Below are 25408 nucleotides of genomic sequence, written 5' to 3' on the forward strand. Positions count from 1 at the left end.
CTGGGTCACATTAGGAAATATGGATTTGTTGGCTGCCTTTTCCTGTCCTTTGCAAGAGCTGCTAGAGTACGAGGCACTCTAATAGGTCAATCCGTGTAAAGATTTCCAAGTAACTAAGAGTCTAAATCAGAGAAGCTCCCAGCCTTACAGGAAGATATAATAGGGACTTGATGTCTAAACTGTGAGGCTCGGGGATGTGGATGGAATCACATGACAAGACAGGAAAGATGTGTTGTTCTCTCTCCTGCCCTGACTTCTTCTCTCTCTCCCCTAGACAGTGACACTCCCTTCTAGGCAATGCAATCAAGTGGGTACATTGTCTGCTTCAAGAAAATTTAGGCTGGACTGAAGTTCAAAATGGTAGAGCCCTGTTGCTTCTCCTCTTGGACTCTACCAAGGGACCAAATACATTGTGTCTGAGAGGAGAATACAGTTAGCAGGAGAGCTAAAAAAGAAAAAGAGGGGCTGGCAGCTATACAGCTCCCAATGTTATATAGCTAGGATATAAACATTTGGGCTAAGGAAACAATCTAGACTGGATGAGAGCCTACACTCTGAAGTTCAATAGGGTGAGGTTAATTCTCTCAAGGGAAATGCAGCCTTCTTCCCATCAACAAATTCTCAAGATGATTTTGAATGCATCCATATGGAGCATTGGGAGTTGGGGGTAGGGACAAGTGATTATCCAGTGAACTACAGTAGAAAGGTCAGGAAAGAACTGCTTCAACCAAATCAATTGGGGGCAATGAATAAATGTGAACCAGCTGGGGCTTTTGTAGGACAGAGAAAATCAAGGGATGAGCCTCTGCCCTGAAAATGAAGAGGCTTGTAGGAATTATGGGATTTAGAATTTTCAAAGTCCATTTCCCCACACATTTTTCAAGGCTTTGAAATACTTTCAGAGCAAATAGAATATATTGGAGGCAATTTAGTATTGAAAATCAAACTGCATCTTTACTTAACTCCTCCTCATCATCATTTCATAAATTCATATCAGAATGCCTTGCAATTTAAAAGTAATAAATTTCAAATCAAAACCTGATGGATAGTAAATATTTCCAATTCCTCTTATATATCACCATTTTTAATTAAGAGTTTTATTTTGAAGGTTCTTTTTTAAGCCTATTAGTTTCAAAAGCAATTTAATTTTTTATCTATAATCTGAAATTTATATCTAACTAGTAACAGATGTAATCAACTAGCTTTGGCTTGACTAGCTTTGTTGAGATTTATAGTAGGAGTTCTTTGTAACAGGTTGTTTTTCAACCCCTGTTATTCAGTCATTTGGTTTAATAATTTATTACTTTTATCCCATTTAGAGAACTGTCTTTGATTTGTTTTTCCTTTAAAGGAAACAAAACATGTTTATGGTTTCATAAAAAGGAACTAGCTGAGCTCTTGCTCTGAAGAGCTGGTTGACACAATGCCTAAAAAAGTCAATTGTTTTATTGAATTTTTCCTCTCCCCACCCCCACTACTGGGGTTGTGCAGGCCGGAGAACTTTGTGCAGGAAGGAATGGGTCTTGGTTGTGTGTGGGTGCCTGCTCTAGCCAGCTGGCTGGCTAAGTGGGCTGCATGTCATTGTGAACCTGATCAGTCCTCTGGTCCTGAGCCAGGAAGTTTCTGTATTTTTCTCACTAGATTACTCATTCCTAAAGACAATCTCCTCACATGAAGTAGAATTTCTGAGCCTGAGGCCTGGGAAATGTACCTTTTACAAGACTCCCAGGAGAGTCTGTGGTGCACTGAGGTGTGAGACTTGTTATTTCTAAGGTATGGATAAGAGCTCCAAAAGCATTTGGCACTGAGTACCTTTGAATATTGGGTCCCCCACTGGAAAATGAACAACCTCTCATTCTGGTAAAGATCCAATGAACTTTCCCAAACAAAATTCAACTCCCAGGGGCCACTGAGAAAATGCTGGAGGCTGCATTAGGTGCATTTCTTGCCTTTTTCTCTAAATAAGGACAGATACACCTAAAATAGTAGATATGCTCTTTGGACTGTATTTAGGGAAATCCTAAGTGTTCTATGGAGTCACTTGTCCATACTCAATTTGTAGACTTGATAGTGAGTGACCCACATGTGAATGTATTATATGCATGAGAGAAAGGGTCCTTTCCCAGCTTGAGCCCTCCAAACACCAGAGCGGCTGAAGCCCTGATGTGGATGTGGTACAAAAGGAACATGACCCTTACCTTGTCCATGTTTATGCTTGTTATTGATGACAATCTGCACAATGGTGCCTGAGGCTTGCTGGGAATCCATAAGAGCTCCCCGGTGACTTCTGGCCCCAGGAAAGCGTGGAAGACCTGCAGTCTGTCGGCTTGGCAGAGGATCATAGTGAGAGTGGTGGTAAGAATGTCTCTAAAATGACAAAGATAAATTCAATTGCCCAACTCCACCAGTGGAAATGCAGAAATGGCCTTGCATACATTAGAAGGCTTTTAATTTTTTAGTGATGATGTCTGATCTAAACTGCATGTCCACCTACACCAGTAGAGAAATAGGGATGTAAAGTAAAGCAGCACTGGCAACATACTGAGATGTTTCCCTCTTCTTATAGAAGACTGGACTAGATTCACCTACAAACTTCTGAGGGAGCAAACAGCCAAAAAGTGTAAAGTGTCCTTCCTGCTCCTAAGACTCTCACATTTGAGTTTAAGAGTTAAGGTAGCAGTCACACAAGGCAGGATATGCAGAAGCCACAAGATAAATATAAAATACTGTGCAGGTTAGGAGAAGAAAGAAAGCTTCTCTTTGGGGACACTTTGTGAGCTGGGCCATGGGGGGTGAATAGACTTTTTGGGGGCATAGTGGGTGAGGAGTATTCCAGGCAGAGATTTCCAAGTTGAGAAGGTGCAGCACAGAACATAGAGTCCGTAAAAGGTAACAGTTAAAGGATAGATAACATTCCAAAAGTTGGTTGGCACCAGATCAGGAAGGACTTCAAATGACAGGCTAAGGGGTGAGGACTTGGTACACAACAGAGGTGAGGATGTGGAAGCCTTTGAGGGATGTTTCTAAAGCAGAGTGATAATCAAGACTGTGATTCCAAGCATTGAACCTTGGGAATGCATTGGCTGAACTGGATAGGAGGAAGAGATGGAGTCAAGTACAGTCCAGATAAATGTACTGAGATTCAACATAGGTAATGGCATGAGATCATACGTTAGTGCACACAGACTGTAGACATTTCATAGCTAAAAGAACTGACAGCACATGCCAGTACTAGAATTCAGTTCTGCAGAGGTGAGGACTTTGTTTTATTTACTGCTATATCTCCTGTGCCTAAAATAGTGTCTAGCACCTAGAAGATGCTTAGAAAAAACTTGTTGAATGAGTGAAATCTGTGGTCCCTAATAAAAGCTTAGAGTCTTGTATCACAAATAATCCAGTCATTGTTGTTTCAATAAGGGGTAAAGGCACATAGTGAGCCCACTATTCTGCTACAGACCTCTGTCCCTGGAGCTGAGCTAGAGTGAGGACGGAGGATGACAGAATGAATGAAGAACAGAATTTAAAGTTTAAAGTTAAGTAACATTGTGTTTTAGAGACAATTATTAGGGGTAAAGGAAGGGAGACCCATTTAAAAATTGTTTGCAGGCAATCAAAAAGGAAGATCCTTATATTTAGTGATAGAAATGGCAGGGAACATTGAGAAGATAGTTATGGGGTCCAGTAATCCCAACATCCCATAAAACATTTAATACACTTATGTTCCATAGACACACATATTGCAATTTTAACTTTGGGAATTATTATTGCTCTCTTGGGGTGGGCTCTGGTGTGAGAAGAGGGGGAGCTGATGGGAGCTGGAGTAAGAGAAAGGGAATATTATTCCCTTATGTAAGAAGATCCCACTCTGGCGCATTGCTATAAAAATGCACAAAAATAAGAATTTGCATCCATTTATTATCATGCACATAGACGGGATTCTCAGTGCAAATATTTTTCATACCCAGAATAGCTCATATGTCTTTTTCTACCATAATCACTCACATTTCACAAAGACCATTACAGATTGTTCTTTCCTTTTGGGAGTTTGACATCATTTGCCAAAGGAACACAGAGCGGTCCATTTGGACTGTGTGTGTCCTACTGATGCTAAAAAGACAGAGTTTGACAGGACTAGAATTTGAGAGGGAAGGCCACTGACCCAGGATAACCTGCAAACACAGGAAGTTCTCTGGTTCATGAGGGTGAGTGCAAGATGAAAAGCTGTTCTTTGGTGCCAGGAATTCAGACCCTGGACATATGATAAGGGTAGATAAATGATGCAAGACAAAACAAAAGTCAAAACACTCAGGGATTTAGTTCAGAGACCAGGCAGCCCCCAGAACATCATTTTATGTTAAGTCTTTTGTTTTACAGACAGAGAAACAGAGGAGAGGAGTTTTATTCAGGGTGACAATGAAGGTCGAAGTTTTGTAGCTGGCAGAAATGAGTGTAAGTAAGTAGCTGGTAGTGAGAGGAAAAACAGAGGAAGAAATACAGGAGGAGGAAGAGGAGGAGAGGGTGGGAGAGATGATATCTGGTCAAGCTAGGTGGTCCACAAATATTTGGCTAAAAGCTGCTGTGAAGAAAAGTTCTTTTTAATATGGAACTCTGCTACAGTATTCACAAACACATGTCACTGGTTTCCACTTTGGCTGCACACACACAGAATCACCTGGGGAACTGTAAAAATACTGCTGCCCAAGTCCTACACCCAGGGAGTTGATAGAATTGGTTGTGGGTAAGATCTGGGCATCATGACTTTTATATTTTAGGGGACTTTACTTTAAAACCAAGGCTGAGAATCACTGACATAAAGGATCTTCTGTTTTAGGCCAGTATTGGGAGTGGTAATGTGTGATTTTGATTTAAAAGTAATGGGACTTCTGGCCAAGATGGAGGCATAGGTAGATAGGTACACTACCTATGTAGTGTATCTACGCAACCAAAAGTGGTACAGCAACAAACTTAAAAACAAAAAGCAACCAGAACTGCCAGAAAAATTGAACTGTATGAAAGTCCGACAACCAAGGAGTTAAAGAAGAAACATTCATCCAGACCGGTAAGAGGGATGGAGATGCGCATCCAAGGTGGAGAGAACTTGTAGCACAGTGCTGGCTGGAGGACCCTGTGGTCCAACATTTACATGCAGATAAACTGGGAGGAACAACTGGGGAGTGAGACAGATGGCACAACCCAGGGTTCCAGTGTGGGGAAATAAAGCCTCAAAAACTCTGACTGAAAAAACCTGCGGGGGTTGAGGCAGCAGAAGAAACTCGCAGCCTCACAGGAGAGTTCATTGGAGAGACCCACAGGGTCCTAAAATGTACACAAACCCACCCACCCAGGAATCAGCACCAGAAGGGCCCAATTTGTTTGTGGGTAGTGGAGGAAGTGCCTGAAAGCTGGCAGAGAGGTGGGCAGAGAGCTGAGCAAGTGGCATCGGTCCCTCTCCAACCCTCCCCCACATACAGCACCACAACGCAACTACATGGATTGCCCTGCCTTGGTGAGTACCTAAGGCTCCACTCCCTTACTATGTAACAGGTGTGGAGACAAAAAAATATGGCCCAAATGAAAGAATAGATCAAAGCTCCAGAAGAAATACAACTATGTGATGAAGAGATAGCCAACCCATCAGATGCACAGTTCAAAACACTGGTAATCAGGATGCTCACAGAAATGGTTGAGTATCATCGCAAAATAGAGGAAAAAGTGAAGGCTATGAAAAGTGAAATAAAGGAAAATATGCAGGGAACCTACAGTGAAGAGAAGGAAACCAGGACTTAGATCAACGGCTTGGAGCAGAAGGAAGAAATAAACAACATTCAACTAGAATAGAATGAAGAAACAAGAATTCCAAAGAGTGAGGAGAGGCTTAGGAACCTCTGGGACAACTTTAAACATTCCAACATCTGAATCATAGGGGTGCCAGAGGAGAAGAGGAAGAGCAAGAAATTGAAAACTTATTTGGAAACATAATGAAGGAGAACTTCCCTAATCTGGCAAAGGAAATAGACTTCCAGGAACTCCAGGAAGCTCAGAGAGTCCCAAAGAAGTTGGACCCAAGGAAGTACACAGCAATGTAATCATAATTACATTACCCAAGATTAAAGAGAAGGAGAGAATCTGAAATGCAGCAAAAGAAAAGGAGACAGTTACCTATAAAGGAGTTCCCATTAAACTATCAGCTGATTTCTCAAAAGAGACCTTACAGGCAAGAAGGGGCTGGAAAGTATTCAAAGTCATGAAAGGAAAGGACCTACATCCAAGATTATTCTATCCAGCAGAGCTATCATTTAGAATGGGAGGACAGATAAAGTGTTTCCCAGATAAGGTCCAGCTAAAGGAGTTCATCATCACCAAGTCCTTATATGAACTGTTAAAGGGACTTATCTAAGAAAAAGAAGATCAAAACTATGAACAGTAAAATGACGACAAACTCACAGCTATTAACAACTGAACCTAAAAAACAAAAACAAAAGCAAACCAAGCAAACAACTAGAACAGGAACAGAATCACAGAAATGGAGATCACATGGAGGTTATCACTGGGGAGGGGGGAGAAAGGGGTTAAAGGTACAGGGAATAAGAAGCATAAATGGTAGGTACAAAATAGACAAGGAAATGTTAAGAATAGTTTGGGAAATGGAGAAGCCAAAGAACTTATACGTATGACCCATAGACATGAGCTAAGGTGGGGGAATGATGGGGGGGTAAAGAGCAGAGGGGAATAAAGGGGAGAAAAAATGAGACAACTGTAATAGCATAATCCATAAAACATATATATATTTGAAAAAAAAAGTAATGGCTCTTTTAGAGTCGTTGCCATAAAGAAATGAAAGAGACTTACCAGGAGCTATTCTGATCTTATGACTTATAGCAGAGGAGAAAAAGGCATCAAAGCCTTGGAGTTGTAAGTGAAATAGAAGCTTATCTTAAAAACCAACTATGAGTAAGCTGCTTGAAAGAGCAGGTCAGAACAGACAGAAACCAAATTATTTCATCCATATGTGGAATATAAAATGAAACCGTAACAAACAAAACAAAGAAAACCTCATACAGACAACAGAATGGTGGTTACCAGAGGGGCACTGGGTTGGGAGGAGGGCAAAATGAGTAAAGGGGGTCAAATATATGGTAATGGATGGAAACTAGACTTTTGGTGCTGAGCATGCTATAATGAATACAGGTATCAAATTATAATGTACACCTGAAATTTCTATAATGTTATTTAACAATTTTACCTCAATAAAAATAAATAAATAAATAACTAGTTAGGTAGAAATGACCATATGGTTATGCTTTTTAAAAATCATTTTTAATTTAAAATTTTTTTCAATTACAGTTTACTTCCAATATTATTTTGTATTAGTTTCAGGTTAGCTATGCTTTGTTCTGTTCTGTTCCACATTTGATTTACTAAGTTAAAGGACTGATATATATATATATATTTCAAGCTTTTGAGGTGGAAAATCTCCACCAATGTAGCAGTTCCCTAGAAGTTTCTTCCATGTTGTTATAAGATCTAAGATACAGGGTTTTATTGGTGGAGATAGGAAAGTTCTTAGAGTTCAGAAAGGGAAAAATACCTTTATGGTTATGACCCTATACTGGAGTTTTACAAGATGTTACTATTGTGGGAAGCTGGGTAAAGGGCACACACAATCTTTGTATCATCTCCTACAACTGCAAGTAAATATAGTTATGGCAAAATAAAATGTTTAATTTTAAAATGCTTTTAGAAAGTGTTCTAATCCACACAGCCATGATCTCACTATATCTCCCTCTCTAGCAACCAGGAATACCCCTGTCTGGAGACATTTAGGCCACTTTCCTTCCCAAACCATTGCTAGACAAAGTGAGTGAGACATGGATTTTTATCCATTTCATAATGTTTCTATCCCAAAGTCTTTCATTTTTCTAAAGGCAAAGCTATGAATAATCTATTGGGGACAAATCAGAGTTTGGCTGTTGTCCAAAATAAAATTATACTTGCTCTCATGTTTTGGCTTTGTACTCGTTCCCTACTCCTCTTCTCCACACACATTCCCCACAACAGTACTAGGAGCAGTTCATGTGTAATTATTAGAAATTGAACAGAAACCATTTCATGTTTCTACAAAGGAGTCATAATTGAATCTACTTATTTTTCTTGTATACTTCATAAAGCTTGGTAAACTGATGGTTTTCAGCCAACTTGGCAAAATAAAGTAATCAGCTGTGTTTCTGTTGAACTGAAGTTTTGAGGGTTCCCTCTAAATGGGGCAGTCTAATAAATTGGAAATATGTTGTTAAGGCTGCCTTTTTTTCTCACATGCAGAAAGTTGCACTGCAAGGATATTTAGAAAGGGATTCTCCTACCTTCTAATTTTTGAGTGGAAAAGAACAAACAAGTTTGAAGAGTTTCTCTCTGATTTGGGAGAAGTTCCTGTGCATTACTATTAATAAAAAGCTCCCCTCTGCCCGAACATACACACATTTCACTCTTCCTTTCACACCATTCATTTAACAGGTATTTACTGAGTGTTTAGTATGTGATAAGTACATACTTTTTTTTCATTACTACAGATGCCATTTATTATTCAAATCATATCACAAATATCTCTATCTTTTAGAACAAAGGAAATATTTATTTATAATAAGGTGGAACTATGTGGAAATTTTGGTCTACCAGGACCAAATGTTTGTTTCTAGAGATAGGCCTTGAACTCCTTTGAAAATCAATAACTATTTCAAGGCCGTGCATTCTGCACCTGAACTCTTTTGTTACAGGAAGTACTGTATTAAATCCAAGCCTATCATCAGATGTTTAGGAAGAACAGTGAGGGTAAAAGACAAGGGATAGTATTGGGGGAAGCATAAGACAAAGTCAAGAAGAAAGGCTAATTAATGGCCTATCAGCAAGACCACTAAGGTAGCCACAGAGCTTAGAGTTCTGAGCTAAGGCACCCAGATTGAGGCATACAGCTCAAGGTGACTGAGACCTAAATTTGGTTTAAAATGTCATCTGACTGACAGCCACTAATTTACTCACTGTCAACTTCCTAATATAACCACAAATTGGGGCTGAAAAAAAGAAAATCACAGCACAACACAGAAAAGGGAGGATGTGGATGTTGGCCAGTGGGGGACATGCAAATCAGAAGGGGCACATGTGATGGCTGGCAAGCATGACCTCAGCAGCACTGTTATGTTTGTATTGGTCATTTTATTGTCTTCTACCAACACCTTCCTCACACCCTCACTATAGGTCTGCTGTATAATTTCCTAGACTCTTGCCTTTTATCCAATGCATGTTGAGAACTAATTCCTCATATTTTAGAAAATCCTTTAAATATTATTTATTAAAAATTAATTTATAGTCATAATATAGTTTGATGTCAGGTAGGTGGAGTGGTAGGGGGAAACTGGAAACAACTGTAATTGAACAATAAAAAATAAAAACAGCAAAGTGAATATGAAAGAAAATTAATTTATACTCATTGCAAAACATCAAATAATACAAAAGATATAAAGTAAAAACTCAAAGTTGACCTGTTCTCATGCCCAATTCTCTACCCCTTCTGAGATTACCACTCTAACATGTTGGTATGTGACTTTCCATATCTTTTCATATACATTTACACACACACACACACACACACAAAATTTTTACCTAAGGATATGATAGTATAAATTGTGTCCTGTACCTCGTTTTGCTTCCACAATATATCTTTGATATCCCTCCACTTTACTGCATTTCTATCTATCTATTGCATTCTTTTTAAAAAATATTTTATTTATTTAATTTTAGACAGAGGGGAAAGGAGGGAGAAAGGGAGGGAGAGAAATGTCATTGTGTTTGCTTCTCGAGTGCCCCCTACTGGGAAACCTGGCCCACAATCCAGGCATGTGCCCTAGACTGGGAATCAAACTGGCAACCCTTTGGTTCACAGCCCAGTGCTCAGTCCACTGAGCCATACCAACCAGAGCTCCACTGCATTCTTTTTAATGTCTGCACAGGGTCCCATAGGTAAGGTGTTTCACTATGCCTCTATTGACAGATACTTAGGTCGTCTGTTTGTTTTGCTCTTATGAAAGTAATACTTCATTGAATGCCCCTGTACAGTTTTTTTTTGTACAATGGTGCAATGAATATCCTTTCATGTGCAATGAATGCCTTTGAACATATCATACATATTTGCAAGTCCTGTAATATGATAAGTTCCTTGAACTGGAACAAATCCTTTCAAGATTTTAAGAAGTCTTGAGTATTGCCATATTTAAACATGTATATTTTTAGAGAGAGGTTCTACTTTTTAATGGCTTCAAAATACAAAGGAACAAGAGATGCTATTACTATATGTAGAGAGATGCCTACTCTTAAAGCTTATTCTAAGATTAGCATCAAGAATAAAAATGAGATGTTCTATAATGAGGAAGGGGAATCTAGCCTGCTACCTTTCCTCACTTCCAGGGATATTAGTGAGACTCTAAGGCTTGGGGAGGGTTTATGTGGACATGTCCAAAGTACTTTTGCCAAAAGGATGGGCAGGCCTACTTGACAATCCACAGAACCGCTTCACTGTTCCAGATAGGTGTAGTGACCTGCCTGCCTTACAGAAGACAAACATTTGGCAAGTCACCTGGAAAGGGAACCAACTTCTGATCTAGATTAAGGGTTCCCAAGGGCTGGGGATCCGATTTCTTTCTTTTCCTCCCTCCCTCCCTCCCTCCCTCCCTCCCTCCCTCCCTCCCTCCCTCCCTCCCTCCCTCCCTTCCTTCCTTCCTTCCTTCCTTCCTTCCTTCCTTCCTTCCTTCCTTCCTTCCTTCCTTCCTTCCTTCCTTCCATGTCCTGCCATGGTTACCAATTATACAGTTCACATAAATGGTTACAGGTTGGTGATGATGCCATTTAAATTTTTGAGGAAAGGCAAGAAAAATAGTGTTAGAAATAGGCCCTTTTATGGAGTTGCTGGGAAAGTAGCCACGGAGAGAGGAAAGTTTGGCCTGATGCTGTGGAGTGTTGAATTATTTGAGCTATTCACACTTACTGCTTCTCTGTTGGCAGGTTGCTGGAAGATATCACCATCAGAATGTTCCCACGACAATTCTCCATCCCCTATTTATTAAAAATAAATAAAAAAGAATCATGCATACATAGAAGGGGAAAATATCACCCTTGTGACCCAGTAACATTTTGGTAATATGATCCCAAAGTTCTCTAGATGTTTTAACTATTCTAAAAAAGCAACACTGGTGTCACCCCAAAAAAGTCAATAAAAAGGAAAAAAGTAAAAAATTTAAAAACCTTCCATTTAAAAAAAAATAACAACACTAAAGGATTGCCCTCTGGATGTGCCTTATTTGTCAAAACAACTCTGAAGAAAGTTACCACTTTATAAAGCAGACCATCAACCAACATTGCCCATAATTTGGAAAATGAAAGGGAAAATAATCACTTTCCATTTTAATATAACCATCATTGTCACTTTTGCTTATCTTATTCCAGTGACAGTTAAGTATTTTGCAGGTCATATTTAAATTGAGTTTAAACTACCCTTAACAAATGAGAGCTTTGAATATTTGGTCTGTCATGATTTGTTAAATTCACCATTGTATCTCTGTGAAGTTATGATATAATCTGAAAGTTAAGGTAAAACTTGCTAAGGTTGGAGTGTTTACATAACCAGTATCTAAGATAACCTTCTTTCTTTATTTTTTTTGCCTGAGACACCTTTCTCTAAGGCTATGCATCCACTCTTTGAACAGCTAACCCCTATAATTACTGTCTTCCAGAATAACTGCCAATAGGAGGACCACAGCCTGGAGTGCTACAAACATACAGCAGATATGGATATTCCTCAGGTGATTAAAGATCAAAAACTAGAAGATAATTCCCAAGAGTATTACCTTTGTTACCTTCGTTACCTTTGATCAAGCAAGCAGATGGGAATAACTTGGTTTTAGAGATGTTTGCACCACTCTAAGTGAGTACTATTTATGTGCGTGTATAGAAATAGAGACACTGATAAACAGATATAGATTTATCCATCTATATATCTAGATGAGGATAAACCCAATATCAATCCAACAACATATTTTATGGATAACAAGAAATACAAAAGAATAATATATCATTAATAATTTTATATTTTAATTCACCTCCCAAGGTTTCAAAACCTAAGTCTAAGTAGTAATATGTCATTGGTTCAAACATATGGTAGTACTCTTAAGGAAAATTATGTAGTATTATTGGCTTTTAAGGCTTGAAAAACACCTCAAAATTAGTTTGATAGCAATATTATAATCAGTCAATGACATTAACAAATTATGACTTTAACTTTTCATGATTCAGAGATCATCTTATGGAAAAGAATTTTGAAGATTTAACTCTGGTTGCTATGTTAACCTTCCTAAAATTATCACTTTGTATAATGGTAACATTCCCTGATCAAAACCACTAGTGGGTTCCCATCCAAGATACTCTATAATTAGCTGCAACCTCATCTTTATTGAAAACTTACCTCCCACCCAACTACCTCAGCTATATTACAATGGGAACTCTCTGACCTTGCTCTTTATTGAACATGTGTCTCCCATTCTTGCTTCCATGCTTTTGCTCATGTTATTCTTCTTCTGACATTTTCTTCTCACCTCGCAAACCCCATTGCTCCCTTATGCCTATGAAAAGCATTAAGTTTTTCTTCCTCTACAAAATCTTCTTCAAGCATTCTTACATAGTTCCCATTGCCTAAAGGACTTAACATCCTGTAGCCTGAGAGATGCATAGGAGTTCAAGTATAATTTTGTACAGCTGCTACATTTAACAGATGGAGAAACCAAGGCCTAGAGAAGGGGAGTCTCAGCCATTCACAGTCACATAATGAGTTCATGAAAGTTAACACCAAATTCCCAGGTTCCCTGGCTTTCAAATAAATATGTACCTTACATAAGGGCTGGGTTTATTATTTGTGTTATTTATAGCTATACCACCATCATCTATAACAATGCCTGACACAGTTTTCACTCAATAAATGCTTGTCAAATGATGGAATTGGAAGGTATTCTCTGACCACTTATCTAAAATTTTAAACCCCTCTGATATGTCTTATCCCCCTTCTTTGTTTTTTCTTCTTAGCACATAAACTATCTTATATTCTCTATATTTTATTGTGTGCTTTTCCCCATTAGAATTACCCTATAAGATTAGACTTGAAATGAGAACAAGAATTTTTGCCTATCATGTTCACTAATATAATAGCAGTACTTAGTGCTGGGAATGTAGTTAGTACTCATTAAATATTTCTTGAATGAATAAATACTAAAATGTTCTACAATGCTTTCTGCAGTTAAATGTTTCTTGAGCCTGGCTTGTCTCCATGAATAGACTGTAAATGCCTTGAAACCAGAGACCACATCTTAGATCCTCCTCTGTACTGCCTAGATCACTAGTACTCCAGGTGTGGTGTCTGGACAAGCAGCATCAGCATTACCTGGGAACTTGTTAGAAATGCAAAATTTTGGAACCCACCCCTGACCTACAAATTAAGAATCTTCGGGGTGGGGGTCAGTGATGTAGCTTTAACTGTATAATTGATGATCCCTCCTGAGGACAGTGATGCATTCACAAATTTGAGAATAACTTGGCTGAACACTTAGCATTTTCTTAGGTAACTGTCAGGTACTCAGTATATGTACTAAATTGAACCACAGTCACAAATACAGAATTAAGTGCTTGGCCAATAGTATACTCACCTCTTTCTGGTTATTCCACATCTGAGTAAAGATGGTAGACGAAGACTACATGCAAGCTATATGGAAACCCTGAGTGACCCTGTAACAGTGATGATTTCACCTTTGTTTATGTCTAGAAAATAATGCCCAAAAGTTAGTTGACATGCATTGGAAGCTTCTTCAGTAGAGAGGCTCATAAGAAGGCAGAAGGAGGGGACAAATGAGGCTGGGATCTTGCCCTCAATGTATTAAGAACCTGTTTGGAGGTGACAGCAAATCAATATAGGGAACACCCTAAAACATACACACAGAGTAACAAGTGGATATACAAATGGAAAGTACATGCTTAGGAGATATTGAATTGATGAAGTGAGCATTCATATGCAATCATGAAAAGTTTCTCTAAATAATTTTTAAGTCACTGATGTAGGCAGAGGTATCTCAACCTAAGAAATGACAACAAGCAAGGGGTGGCTTGAATAGAAACTTCCGATGTGAAACCAGAGAAATGGTGCTGGCAGAAGGAGAAACATGAAAAGGAAGGGTGAAACAGAGGGAGAGAGAAGGAAGAAGGATGGGAAGAAGAAGGTTGTTGAGGTATATATGGGCAGTCAATAATTGCTGGATGAACTTCAAAAAGAGGCTGAATAAGTCACATTTGATCCTGTTGCAAATTTTATTATTTTAAAATTATTTTATTGTACTTAAATTACGCTTGTGTTTTCCCCCAACAACTCCCCCCCAACCACAGCAAAACCCACCTCCCTTCCTTGCTTCTACCCCCCCCTTGGTTTTGTCCATGTGTTCTTTACAGTAGTTCCTGAAAACCATTCCCCCCATTGGCCCATCCTCCCTGCCCTCTGGCTATTGTTAGATTGTTCTTACTTTCAATGTAGCTGGGGATATATTGTTTGCTTTTTTCTTTTGTTGATTATGTTCCAGTTAAAGGTGAGATCAAATGGTGTTTGTCCCTCACTACCTGGCTTATTTCATTTAGCATAATGCCCTCCAGTTCCATCCATGCTGTTGGAAAGGGTAGGAGCTCCTTCTTTCTCTCTGCTGCACAGTATTCCACTGTGTAGATGTACCATAGTTTTCTGATCCATCATTTAGTGATGGGCACTTAGGTTGCTTCCAGCATTTGACTACTGTAAATTGTGCTTCTATGAACATTGGAGTGCACAGGTTCTTTGGATTGGTATTTCAGGACTCTTGGAATATAGTACCAGCAGTGGAATTGTTGGGTCAACAGGCAGTTCCATTTTTAGTTTTCTGAGGAAATTCCATACTGTTTTCCACAGTGGCTGCACAAGTCTGCATTCCCACCAACAGTGCAGTAGGGTTCCCTTTTCTCCACATCCTCTTCAACACTTGTTTGTTGATTTGTTTATGATGGACATTCTGACCTCTGTGAAGTGGTATCTCATTGTGGCTTTAATTTGCATCTCCCCAATGGCTAGTGATGCTGAGCATCTTTGCACATGAATCTGGGCCCTCTGTTTGTCCTCCGTGGAGAAGTATCTGTTCATTCTTTGCTCATTTTCAAATTGGGTTTTTTGTCTTCCTGGAGTCGTGTGAGTTCTCTGTATATTTTGGAGATCAGGCCCTTGTCTGAGGTATCATTGGCAAATATGTTTTCCCACATAGTTGGTTCTCTATTCATTTTAATACTGTTTTCTTTAGCCATGCAGAAGCTATTTAAATTGAAGAGGTCCCATTTGTTTATTCTTTCCTTTATGTCCCTTGCTTTAGGGGTCATATTGGTGAAGATATTGCTTCATGGAATGTCTCATATTCTCCTGTCGATGTTTTCCTCTAGGACATTTATGGTGTCACAACTTATATGTAAGTGTTTTATCCACCTTGAATTTATTTTTGTGTATGGTGTAAGTTGGTGATCGACTTTCTTTTTTATTTTGCATGTAGCTGTCCAGATCTCCCAACCTCATTTGTTGAAGATGCTATTTTTTACTCCATTTCATGTTTCTGCCCCCATTGTCAAATATTAATTGACCATAGAGATTTGGATTTATTTCTGGACTCTCTGTTCCGTTCCACTGGTCTATGTGTCTGTTCTTATGCCAGTACCAGGGTGTTTTGATTACAGTGGTCTTGTAATACAGTTTGATATCAGGTATTGTGATCCCTCTTACTTTGTTCTTCTTTCTCAAAATTGCTGCACTTACTTGGGGTCATTCATGATTTCATACAAATTTCTGAAACATTTGTTCTATATCTGTGAAATATGTCATGGGTACTTAATAGGGATTGCATTGAATCTGTAAATTGCTTTGGTTAGTATGGACATTTTGATGATGTTAATTCTTCCAATTCATGAGCATGGTGTATGCTTCCATTTGTTAGTGTCTTCCTCTATTTCTTTCTTCAGTGTTGTATAGTTTTCTGAGTACAGGTCTTTTACCTCCTTGGTTAGGTTTATGCCTAGGTACTTTATTTTTCTTGTTGCTATATCAAATGGGATTTTTTTCCTGATTTCTGATTCTCATATTACATTGTTGATAAACAAAAATGCCTTTGATATCTCAATATTGACTTTGTATCCTGCTGTTTTGACAAACTCATTTATTAGGTTGAGTAGTTTTTTGGTGGAGTCTATAGGATTTTCTATGTATACTATCATATCATCTGCAAACAATGACAGTTTTGCTTCCTCCTTTCCAATTTGGATGCCTTTTATTTTTTTTCCTTGTCTGATTGCTATGGCTAGGACTTCCAATATTATATTGAATAGGAGTGGTGAAAACAGGCATCCTTGTCCTGTTCCTGATCTTAGTGGGAAAGCTCTAAGTTTTTGCCCATTGAGTATGATGTTGGCTGTAGGTCTCTCATATATGGCCTTTATGATGTTGAGAAATGCTCCCTCTATTACCACTTTGCTAAGTGTTTTTATCATAAGTAGGTGCTGTACCTTATCAAATGCTTTTTCCGCACCTATGGATATGCTCATGTGATTTTTGTCTTTTGTTTTGTGTATGTGGTATATTATGTTTATTGATTTGTGAATATTGTACTACCCTAGTATCCCTGGGATCAATCCCACTTGATCATGGTGTATGATCTTTTTAATGTATTGCTGGATGTGGTTTGCCAGTATTTTGTTGAGGATTTTAGTGTCTATGTTCATCAGCGATATTGGCCTGAAGTTTTCTTTCTCCGTTGTGTCTTTATCTGGTTTTGGGATTAGGATGATGCTAGCTTCATAAAGAGTCTGGGAATCTTTCATCTTCTTGAATTTTTTGGAACATCCTGTGGAGGATGGGAGTTAGCTCCTCCTTAAATGCGTTGTAAAATTCTCCTGTGAAACCATCTGCCCCAGGGCTTTTGTGTGTTGGAAGGTTTTTGATTACTGCTTCAATTTCATTAGCTGGTATAGGTCTGTTCAGGATTTCTGCTTCTTTTTCATTCTGTTTTGGAGGATTATATTTTTCTAGAAATTTGTCCATTTCACCTTGGTTTTCAAATTTATTGGCATATAGTTCTTCATAGTAATTTCTTACAATCCTTTGTATTTTTGTGTTTTCGGGTGTGATATCTCCTCTTTAATTTCTGATTGTGTTTATTTGGGTCATCTCTTTTCTTCTTGATGAGATTGCTTGAAGGCTTGTCGATTTTGTTTATCTTTTTAAAGAACCAGCTCCTGGATTCATTGTTCCTTTTAATTGTGCTCTTAGTCCCTATGTTTATTAGTTCTACCCTAATCTTGGTTATTTCCTTCCTTCCACTTGCTCTGGGCTGTCTTTGTTGTCGTCCCTGGAGTCCTTGTAGGTGTAGGGTTAGGTCGTTTATTTGAAATGTTTCTATCTTTTTTAGCTAGGCCTGTATTGTTATGAACTTCCCTCTCAGAACTGCCTTCACCGTGTCCCATAAGTTTTGGGTTGTTGTGAGTTCATTTTCATTTGTTTCCAGAAACTTTTTGATTTCTTCCCTAATCTCATTCTTCACCCATTCATTGTTTAATAGTATGCTGTTCAATCTTCATGAGTTTGAGTGTTTGGGTTTTTTTCCCTTGAGGTTGGTTTCTAGTTTTAGTCCCTTTTGGTCAGAGAAAATGCTTGATATGATTTCAATTTTCTTGAACTTGTGGAGGTTTGTTTTGTGTCCTATCATGTATTCTATCTTTGAAAATGTTCCATGGGCATTTGAAAAGAATGTGTATTTTGCTTCTTTGGGATGAAAGGCTCCATATATATCAGTTAAATACATTTCATCTAGGGCATTGTGCAATGGCACAATATCTTTGTTGACATTTTTTGGGGGAAGGTCTGTCCACTTTTGACAGTTGGTCATTAAAATCTCCTATTATAATTGTGTTCCTCTCAATATCTTTCTTGAAGTACTTCAAGATTTTCTTTATGTATTTGGGTGCTCCTATGTTGGGTGCATATATGTTTACAACGTTTATGTGTTCTTGATGGGTTCTTCCCTTAATTATTATGAAGTGACCTTCTGGGTGTCTTTTCACAGCTCTTTTTTTGAAGTCTATTTTGTCTGATATGAGTATTGCCACTCTGGCTTTTTTTTTCCTGTTCATTTGCTTGGAATATTTCTTTCCAGCCCTTCACTTTCAGTCTGTGAAGGGTTTTTGTTGTGAGGTCGGTCTCTTGCAGGCAGCATATGTGTGGGTCATGTTTTCTTATCCATTCAGCTATTCTATGTCGTTTGTTTGGGGCATTTAATCTGTTTATGTTTAAGGTTATTATTGATAGGTACTTATTCATTGCCATTTTTTCATACCTGTGCTCCTCTCTCTCTCTCACTGTTTTTCTTCCTGTTCTTAAAGCAGACCCTTTAGCATCTCTTGCAGAGCTGGTGTGGAGGAGGTGTATTCCTTGATGCTTCTTTTGTCGGGAAGCTCATTATTTGGCCTTCCATTTTAATTGAGAGCTTTGCTGGATAAATCAGTCTTGGGTGGAGGCCTCTGGTTTTCATTACTTGGAATATATCTTGCCATTCCCTTCTGGCTTGAAATGTTTCCATTGAGAAGTAAGCTCCTAGTCTTATCAGGGGTTCCCTTGTATGTTACTTTCTGATTCTCCCTTGCTGCCTTTAGGCATCTCTCTTTGTTGCAAAGGGTATAAGCTCCTTCTTTCTCTCTGCTGCGTAGAATTCCATTGTGTAAATATACCACAGTTTTTGGATCCACTCGTTTGCTGATGGGCACTTAGGTTGCTTCCAGTACTTGGCTATTGTAAATTGTGCTGCTATGAACATTGGGGTGCACAGGTTCTTTCAGATTGGTGTTTCAGGGTTCTTAGGGTATAATCCCAGCAGTGGAATTGCTGGGTCAAAGGGCAGTTCCATTTTTAGTTTTCTGAGGAAATTCCATACTGTTTTCCACAGTGGCCTCACCAGTCTGCATTCCCACCAACAGTGCACTAGGGTTCCCTTTTCTCCGCATCCTCTCCAACATTTGTTTGTGTATTTGTTTATGTTGGCCACTCTGACTGGCCAACAGCATGGATGGAACTGGAGAGCATTATGTTAAGTGAAATAAGCCAGACGGTGAGGGACAAATACCATATGATCTCACCTTTAACTGGAACATAATAAATAGAAGAAAAATGGAAACACAATATAACCAGAGACATTGAAGTTAAGAACAATCTAACAATGGTCAGGTGGGAGTGGGGAGGGGACAGTGAGGAGAGGGGATTACAGAAACTACTATAAAGGACACATGGACAAAATCAAGGGGGAGGGTGGAGGTGGGGGAGGGAGGTGGGTTCAGCTGGGGTGGGGTGGAGGGATGGGGAGAAAAGGCACACAACTGCAATTGAATAACAATACAAAATTAAAATTAAAAAAACAAAAAAAAATCTCTCTTTGTCTTGGAATTTTCCCATTTTAATTATGATGTGTCTTGAAGTGGGCCTCTTTGGGTTCCTCTGGATTTGGACTCTCTGTGTTTCCTGGATTTCTGTGACTTTTTCTCCCATCAAATTAGGTAAGTTTTTCATCATTACTTTTTCAAACAGGTTTTCTATCCCTTGCTCATCTTCTTCTCCTTCTGATATCCCTATTATACTGATATTATTATGTCTCATGTTGTCCTGCATTTCCCTTAACCCCTCTTCATTCTTTCTGAGCCTCCTTTCCTTTTCTTGCTCTTTCTGGATGTTTTTTTTCTACCCTGTCTTCCACCATGCTTATCCAGTCCTCTGCTTCATCGAGCCTGCTTTTGCTTCCTTCTACTGTGTTCTTCAGTTCAGAAATTGTATTCTACATTTCCTCTTGGCTCTTGTTGATAGTTTCTGTTTCGTTTTTCATGTTGATATAGTTTGCAGTGAGTTCATTGTAGTTTCCCTGTAGTTTTGGTAATTCTCTCTGAGCTCATTGAGCTTCCTGATAGCCATTGCTTTGAACTCACTATCTGATAGTTGACTTGCTTGTGTTTCATTTAGCATTCCTTCTGAGGCTTCCCTCTTTCCTTTCATTTGGGGATTGTTTCTTTATCTTCCCATTGTTTGTGAGACTTCTTGTTAGCCTGTGCTTTCTAAATTCATCTGTTCTGACTCCCTGGGTTTCTGGTGTGAATTTTTATGGTAGAAGATCCATGAGATTCAGTGGTGCAGTCTCCTTGATCTCCTGAGCTCACTGGTCTTTCGCTGTTGTTTATTTTGGTTCTCTGTATGTCTTTGGGCTTTGATTGTTGTTGGGTTTTTCTTTGATGAGCCCTTCTCTCTAGCTGGTTAACTGAGGGTCACTCCATCCACCACATCTTGTATTCTGTTTTGGAGGTGTAGACAGGTTGTGTTGAAGCTGGGTCTTGTGTGTGTACGAGGTTTTGAGGCTTCTCTATCACTCTTGTTCAGTTGTGTGTTCTGGGGTATTTCTCTACCATGTAGTTGCATTTCAAAATTGGTCTTGGGTTGAGGTTAGTGTGGCTTCCAGTTCCTCCTTCACCTTCTTCCATTGTTATCTGTTGGTGTTTCCTTTGTTGGTGGGTTTCCTCTTCTAGCAGGTATACTGGTGTTCACAGCTCCTACCTACTCATGCCAGGAGAGCCAGCCTGGACCACCCCGTAGTGCCCTGCATGGTCCCAAGAGGAGGGTCCTGGTGTATTATTATTATTTTTATTGAATTTACTGGGGTGACATTGGTTAATAAAATTATATAGGTTTTAGGGGTACAACTGTATAATATATCCTCTGTATATTGTATTGTGTGTTCGCAACCCCAAGTTGCCTTGTGATACAGAGAATAGACTGACAGCTGTCAGAGGGGAGAGGGTAGGGAGAGCTGGATGAAAAAGGCAAATTAAGCCAAAAAAAATCCCTACCTCATTGACAGACAATAGTGTGGTGAGTTCAAGAAGGAAAGGGGGATGGCAGAGGTTGGAGAGGGAAAAGGGGGGATAAGAGGTGATGGAAGGATCCTGTTGCAAATTTTTATGTATAGGTGCCTATGGTAAAAATGGCAGTTGTGGAAGCATATCCTAGCAATGTAGTCTTGACTAGTTAAGAAACTATTGGAATCTGGGAGGCCAACCAAGAGGCTGTTGTAGTAATATTTGGTAGGCCATGAGAATCTATAAAATAATGGGGGAAAAAACGGTAAATCAGACTACTAAAGTTAAAAAGGACATGAAAATACCCCAATGGAAGATTTGCTAATGGAGAGGGAGAAAACAGTATACAATGACTGTAGGGTTGCAAGTCTGGAGAGCTAAGAAATAACACTGCCCTTGACAGTAACTGAGTGGGGGTGAGCATGGATATACTTGTTCTGTTTTAGCTAGCAGTGGTGGTTCTAAGCTATGTCCTGGGCAACATGAAAATATAGGTCCAGAGAGAAGACTTGAAGGCAGAAAAGTTTCACCAGCAATTAGCAAAATATAGTAAGCTATATATATATATATATAGTAAAAGCTATAGGATGTGATTTCAAGCCTAATCTAAGTATCCAAAGGAGAACAAATTACAAAAGAAAAAGGGTAAAAAAGCTCTCTTGATCAAATGCACTTTTAAAATGTAGATTTAATGATTGATATTGACATGAATTGTTTACTTAACATGGCCTTCTGAGAAATTTAATTTATTCCATTTAGACCCTATAGTCTTAAAATGGCTTTTAAATAGTCTTGAAATACTTATACTCTAGTTAGAATCTCAAAGCATTATAGAAGCACATAGTCTCTGTTAAATGAGCAGAGAGGTATCATGGCAAAGCGATGAGGCAAATAGGTATCAAGCATAGGAACAAACTTAATATCCTGTAAACAAGTTCAGATGAAGGTGTCATGATCACCTAAGCATTTGCAGACAGGCATGTGTACCTACATTTGAACTATTTCACTTTGTTAAAAAGTACTGGAGCCATTCTGTACATATATTTTCAAGTAGGAACTACTAGTATGTTTGTTGCCTTTGAGTTTTCTTTTTTTTTTTTTAAAGATTCTATTTATTTAGTTTTAGAGAGTGGGGAATAGAGGGGTAAAGAGAGGGAGAGAAACAACAATATGTGGTTGCCTCTTGTGTACCCCTTACTGGAGACCTGGTCCACAATCCAGGCATTTGCCCTGACTGGGAATCAAACTGGCAACCCTTTATTTCACAGGTCAGCACTTAACCCACTGAGCCACACCAGCCAGGGTGCTTTTTTGCTTTCAAAGTCATCAAAATGGCATTCTTTAAGCTGGAATGTTCTATAAGTAGCAGCTAAAGGTTCCAACAGTTTAGTTATTGTATTTAACAACATAGTTAAACTGGAATTATCATCTTAGATGGTCACATTTTGTACAATTATAAGTGATTCTCTAGACCTGAAGCAGGGTCTGACAGACAGCTGAAAATAGATTTGTCCATTTACAATCTCAGATATTATACCTTAGATATTACAATGTAGATATATTTAAGGAGCAAAATATATAAAATAAAAACGTAGGCATTGGTGTCCTAAAAACCTGTTACTTTGCTTTTATTTTCCTGATTCACTGGACAAATTAGGTAGAGTGAGAGCGAACCTCTTTTTTCAGCCAAAGCTTTTAAAAAACGATTCTAATGGAGACATATGGATTTTAGTTAATTCCAAGAAGCAATAAGATGTAATTTCAACCTATTTTTAAGCCAAAATGAAAACCAACTCTACTGTACTCTGTGTCAAACAATATTCATTTAACCTTAAAAACCACATGTGTTGTATATACAAATCTCACTTATACTTTGAGTGGTACCTATGGAGATGGAATGGCTTGGCTTTCTGGTAATGGCAGGACAAATATTTGAAAATGGTCAAGAGCTAGGCTAAAATTAAAACTTTATAATTCCCATTGCTTTCATTAATCTTTGGGTGGCTTGAGCAAGTCACACAAGTAAAGCCTTTCCTCTCAAGAAGACAAAGAGATTATGAGATATTCATGAGGATAATCTTCAGACAGCAAAATTATGCTGGCATGTGACAACTTCTGAACCACACACAACATCATAAACAGGGTGCCACCCATAAATCCCAACATATTTGGGAGAACCCAGTTTTATGACTGTTTTTCTGGCAGGCTTAATTATTAGGATTGACACTCCCACTTTCAAAAGTGTCTTGGTTTAGATGATAAATTATATGATCACTCTAATCATAAAGCAAATGGAAATTAAATGAATCCCTGTGATGGGGAATTGATCTCTGTGAGAAGGGAAAACGAAATCTGTGTATTTAGAGAAACAAGTTGAAATCTACAGAATTGGGGAAAATGGTTAAAGGGCTTTTGAGGGAAATCAAGAGAGGGGGCAAAGGAACAAACTGATCACAAAATTTCCACCAGGTTCTGTGGTGGACCATGTTATGTTATAGCCAGTACTCAGTACCCAAGCTGGAGATAAAGTAGGAAGTAGAAAGCTCTTTGGGGGTCTCTGAAAAACATCTAATTCTACCAGTTCTGTTGAGAGAAAGCAAGTGTGGTGAAACCTGAGGAAAGCTCTAACCCCCCCCCCAAAAAAAAAAAACACACTGGTATAAGGTTCTCCTTTGGTAGACATTTGAGCTTCCAACATGAGGTATAGTACTATGAGAAATCCTCCAGTGTCTTATAAAGTGAAAAATCATTTTTGGGGGGCTGTCTTCATATTTTTAACAAAATATCTGCTTGAGAAATACTAAGCCAAAAATAAGGGGGATGTTCCTGCCAACAATAGCAAGCCAAATCTGAAGAAGAATACAGAAGTGTCCAGGAAAATCAGAACTACATACTTAAAAAATGCATTGTGAGTGTATGTGCTTGCAGCAAGAGGTCAGGGGAGAGGTACTAAAGAAACTATTAACTAGATAGTGTTCATGACCCATGCTCTGCTCTTTCAATGGAGATATGACCAAATAGATTCAAGTTTATGGTTAGAAATGTGTATTTGCATCCCAGAATAGTCCCAGTGAAAAAAGCTGGAAGTGTACCATAGCTGGGCCCTGGGAGCAGAGTTGTCACAAACTGTTCTTCCCAGTAGCCTCTGAGTTAAATGAATCCCCAAAGTCTCTTGAAATCTCCACATTGAAAGGCAGTATAATGAAATGATTAAGAGAACAGCCCAGAGCCATACTGCGTGGGTCCAAATTGTTAATCTTCTCCCTTCTTTCCTCTGTCACTTTGGAAAAGTGAATTAACCTCACTGTGCCTCAGGTTCCTTATGCTACAATTGAGACAATAATACAAACCCTATAGGGTTATGAGGATGAGATTAATTAGCATATGCAAAAGGCTTAGATAGTGCCTGGCATGGTAAGTGTCATGTAAATGTGAGCCATTATTCTCTTCTTCCCATCCTCTCCCTCCACTTCTTTCTCTTCAAGAGTAGCTTACACATGGGGAAAGCCCAGTTTAAGGGACTCCCACAAAGTGGGCCAGGTATTTAAGAAGGAAAGGATTTGGATTAAATAAACAAAGCCTAGTCAAAAGAGAAAATGTATGCCTGCACATAGAAAGGGAATCATTTCATTTCTAAATCATCAAAAGCCAGGGTCTTGAAGATATAAAAAAAAGTCTGCCGAGATTTCTTCAGCTTACACTTCTGAAACCATCTTAGATTCTCTCATAATTATGCTAGTCCTCTTCTTATCTTCACCCTTTTAGAAAAGTAGTTCACATTTTAATTAAAATCTTTTTCTCTCTTGGCTTAAAGTGAAGCTTAAGAGGACAGATATGTGTTTCATTGGAAGGCAGTACAATTTACACAGTCATAAAATGAAGTGGTAAAAATCCAAGTACCCAAATAAAATAAAGTCCTGTGCTACTGCATCCATTAACAGAAAAGAACAAGCAGGATAGAGAAGGGAAACTCAATAATTTACCGATGTTTAGTGCCTGGTCAACGTGGGAAGGGAAAGCAGTCAGTTAAAGGCCTTTCTTTCTAAAAACACCACTTTGGCTTTCTGGCCCTATGCAAAGAGGACTGGACTACTTAGGAGGAGTAGGGGACGTAGCTCTGGTTTTAAGAGCCAAAGGAAAAATGGATATAGTCATTCTAGCAATTTGATTGAACCAACTGAATAATTCTATCAACTGTCCACTTTGCCTGGGCTATGGAGACTTGCACTTGGTAAGTTCTCACTGTTGTAGTATAGGTAATATTCAAATATGATTCCTCTGCCTGACATCAGTCCTCTCTCATGTTTCTTTTTCCTCTGTTCATACTATCAGTCAACAAATCAGATTAATTTCTATAAATGTGGGGTCTATACTCATGAAGAAT

At 38.7% G+C, this 25408-nt stretch overlaps 1 protein-coding gene across 3 annotated transcripts in view; it reads right to left on the minus strand.

Moving 5' to 3' along the window:
• CHRDL1 (chordin like 1) overlaps positions 1 to 25408 on the minus strand; it is a 154556-nt gene that overhangs the window by 21999 nt on the left and 107149 nt on the right. For all 3 annotated transcript variants that reach the window (XM_045188513.2, XM_045188511.2, XM_024551654.3), the window contains exons 7-8: positions 11033 to 11100; positions 2199 to 2367 (exon numbers count right to left, since the gene is read on the minus strand). In XM_045188513.2, coding sequence (XP_045044448.2) covers positions 2199 to 2367; positions 11033 to 11100 — 237 coding nt within the window. The remainder of the gene's footprint in view (positions 1 to 2198; positions 2368 to 11032; positions 11101 to 25408) is intronic.

This window comes from Desmodus rotundus, chromosome X (assembly GCF_022682495.2).
Source record: "Desmodus rotundus isolate HL8 chromosome X, HLdesRot8A.1, whole genome shotgun sequence".
NCBI classification, from domain to species: domain Eukaryota; kingdom Metazoa; phylum Chordata; class Mammalia; order Chiroptera; family Phyllostomidae; genus Desmodus; species Desmodus rotundus.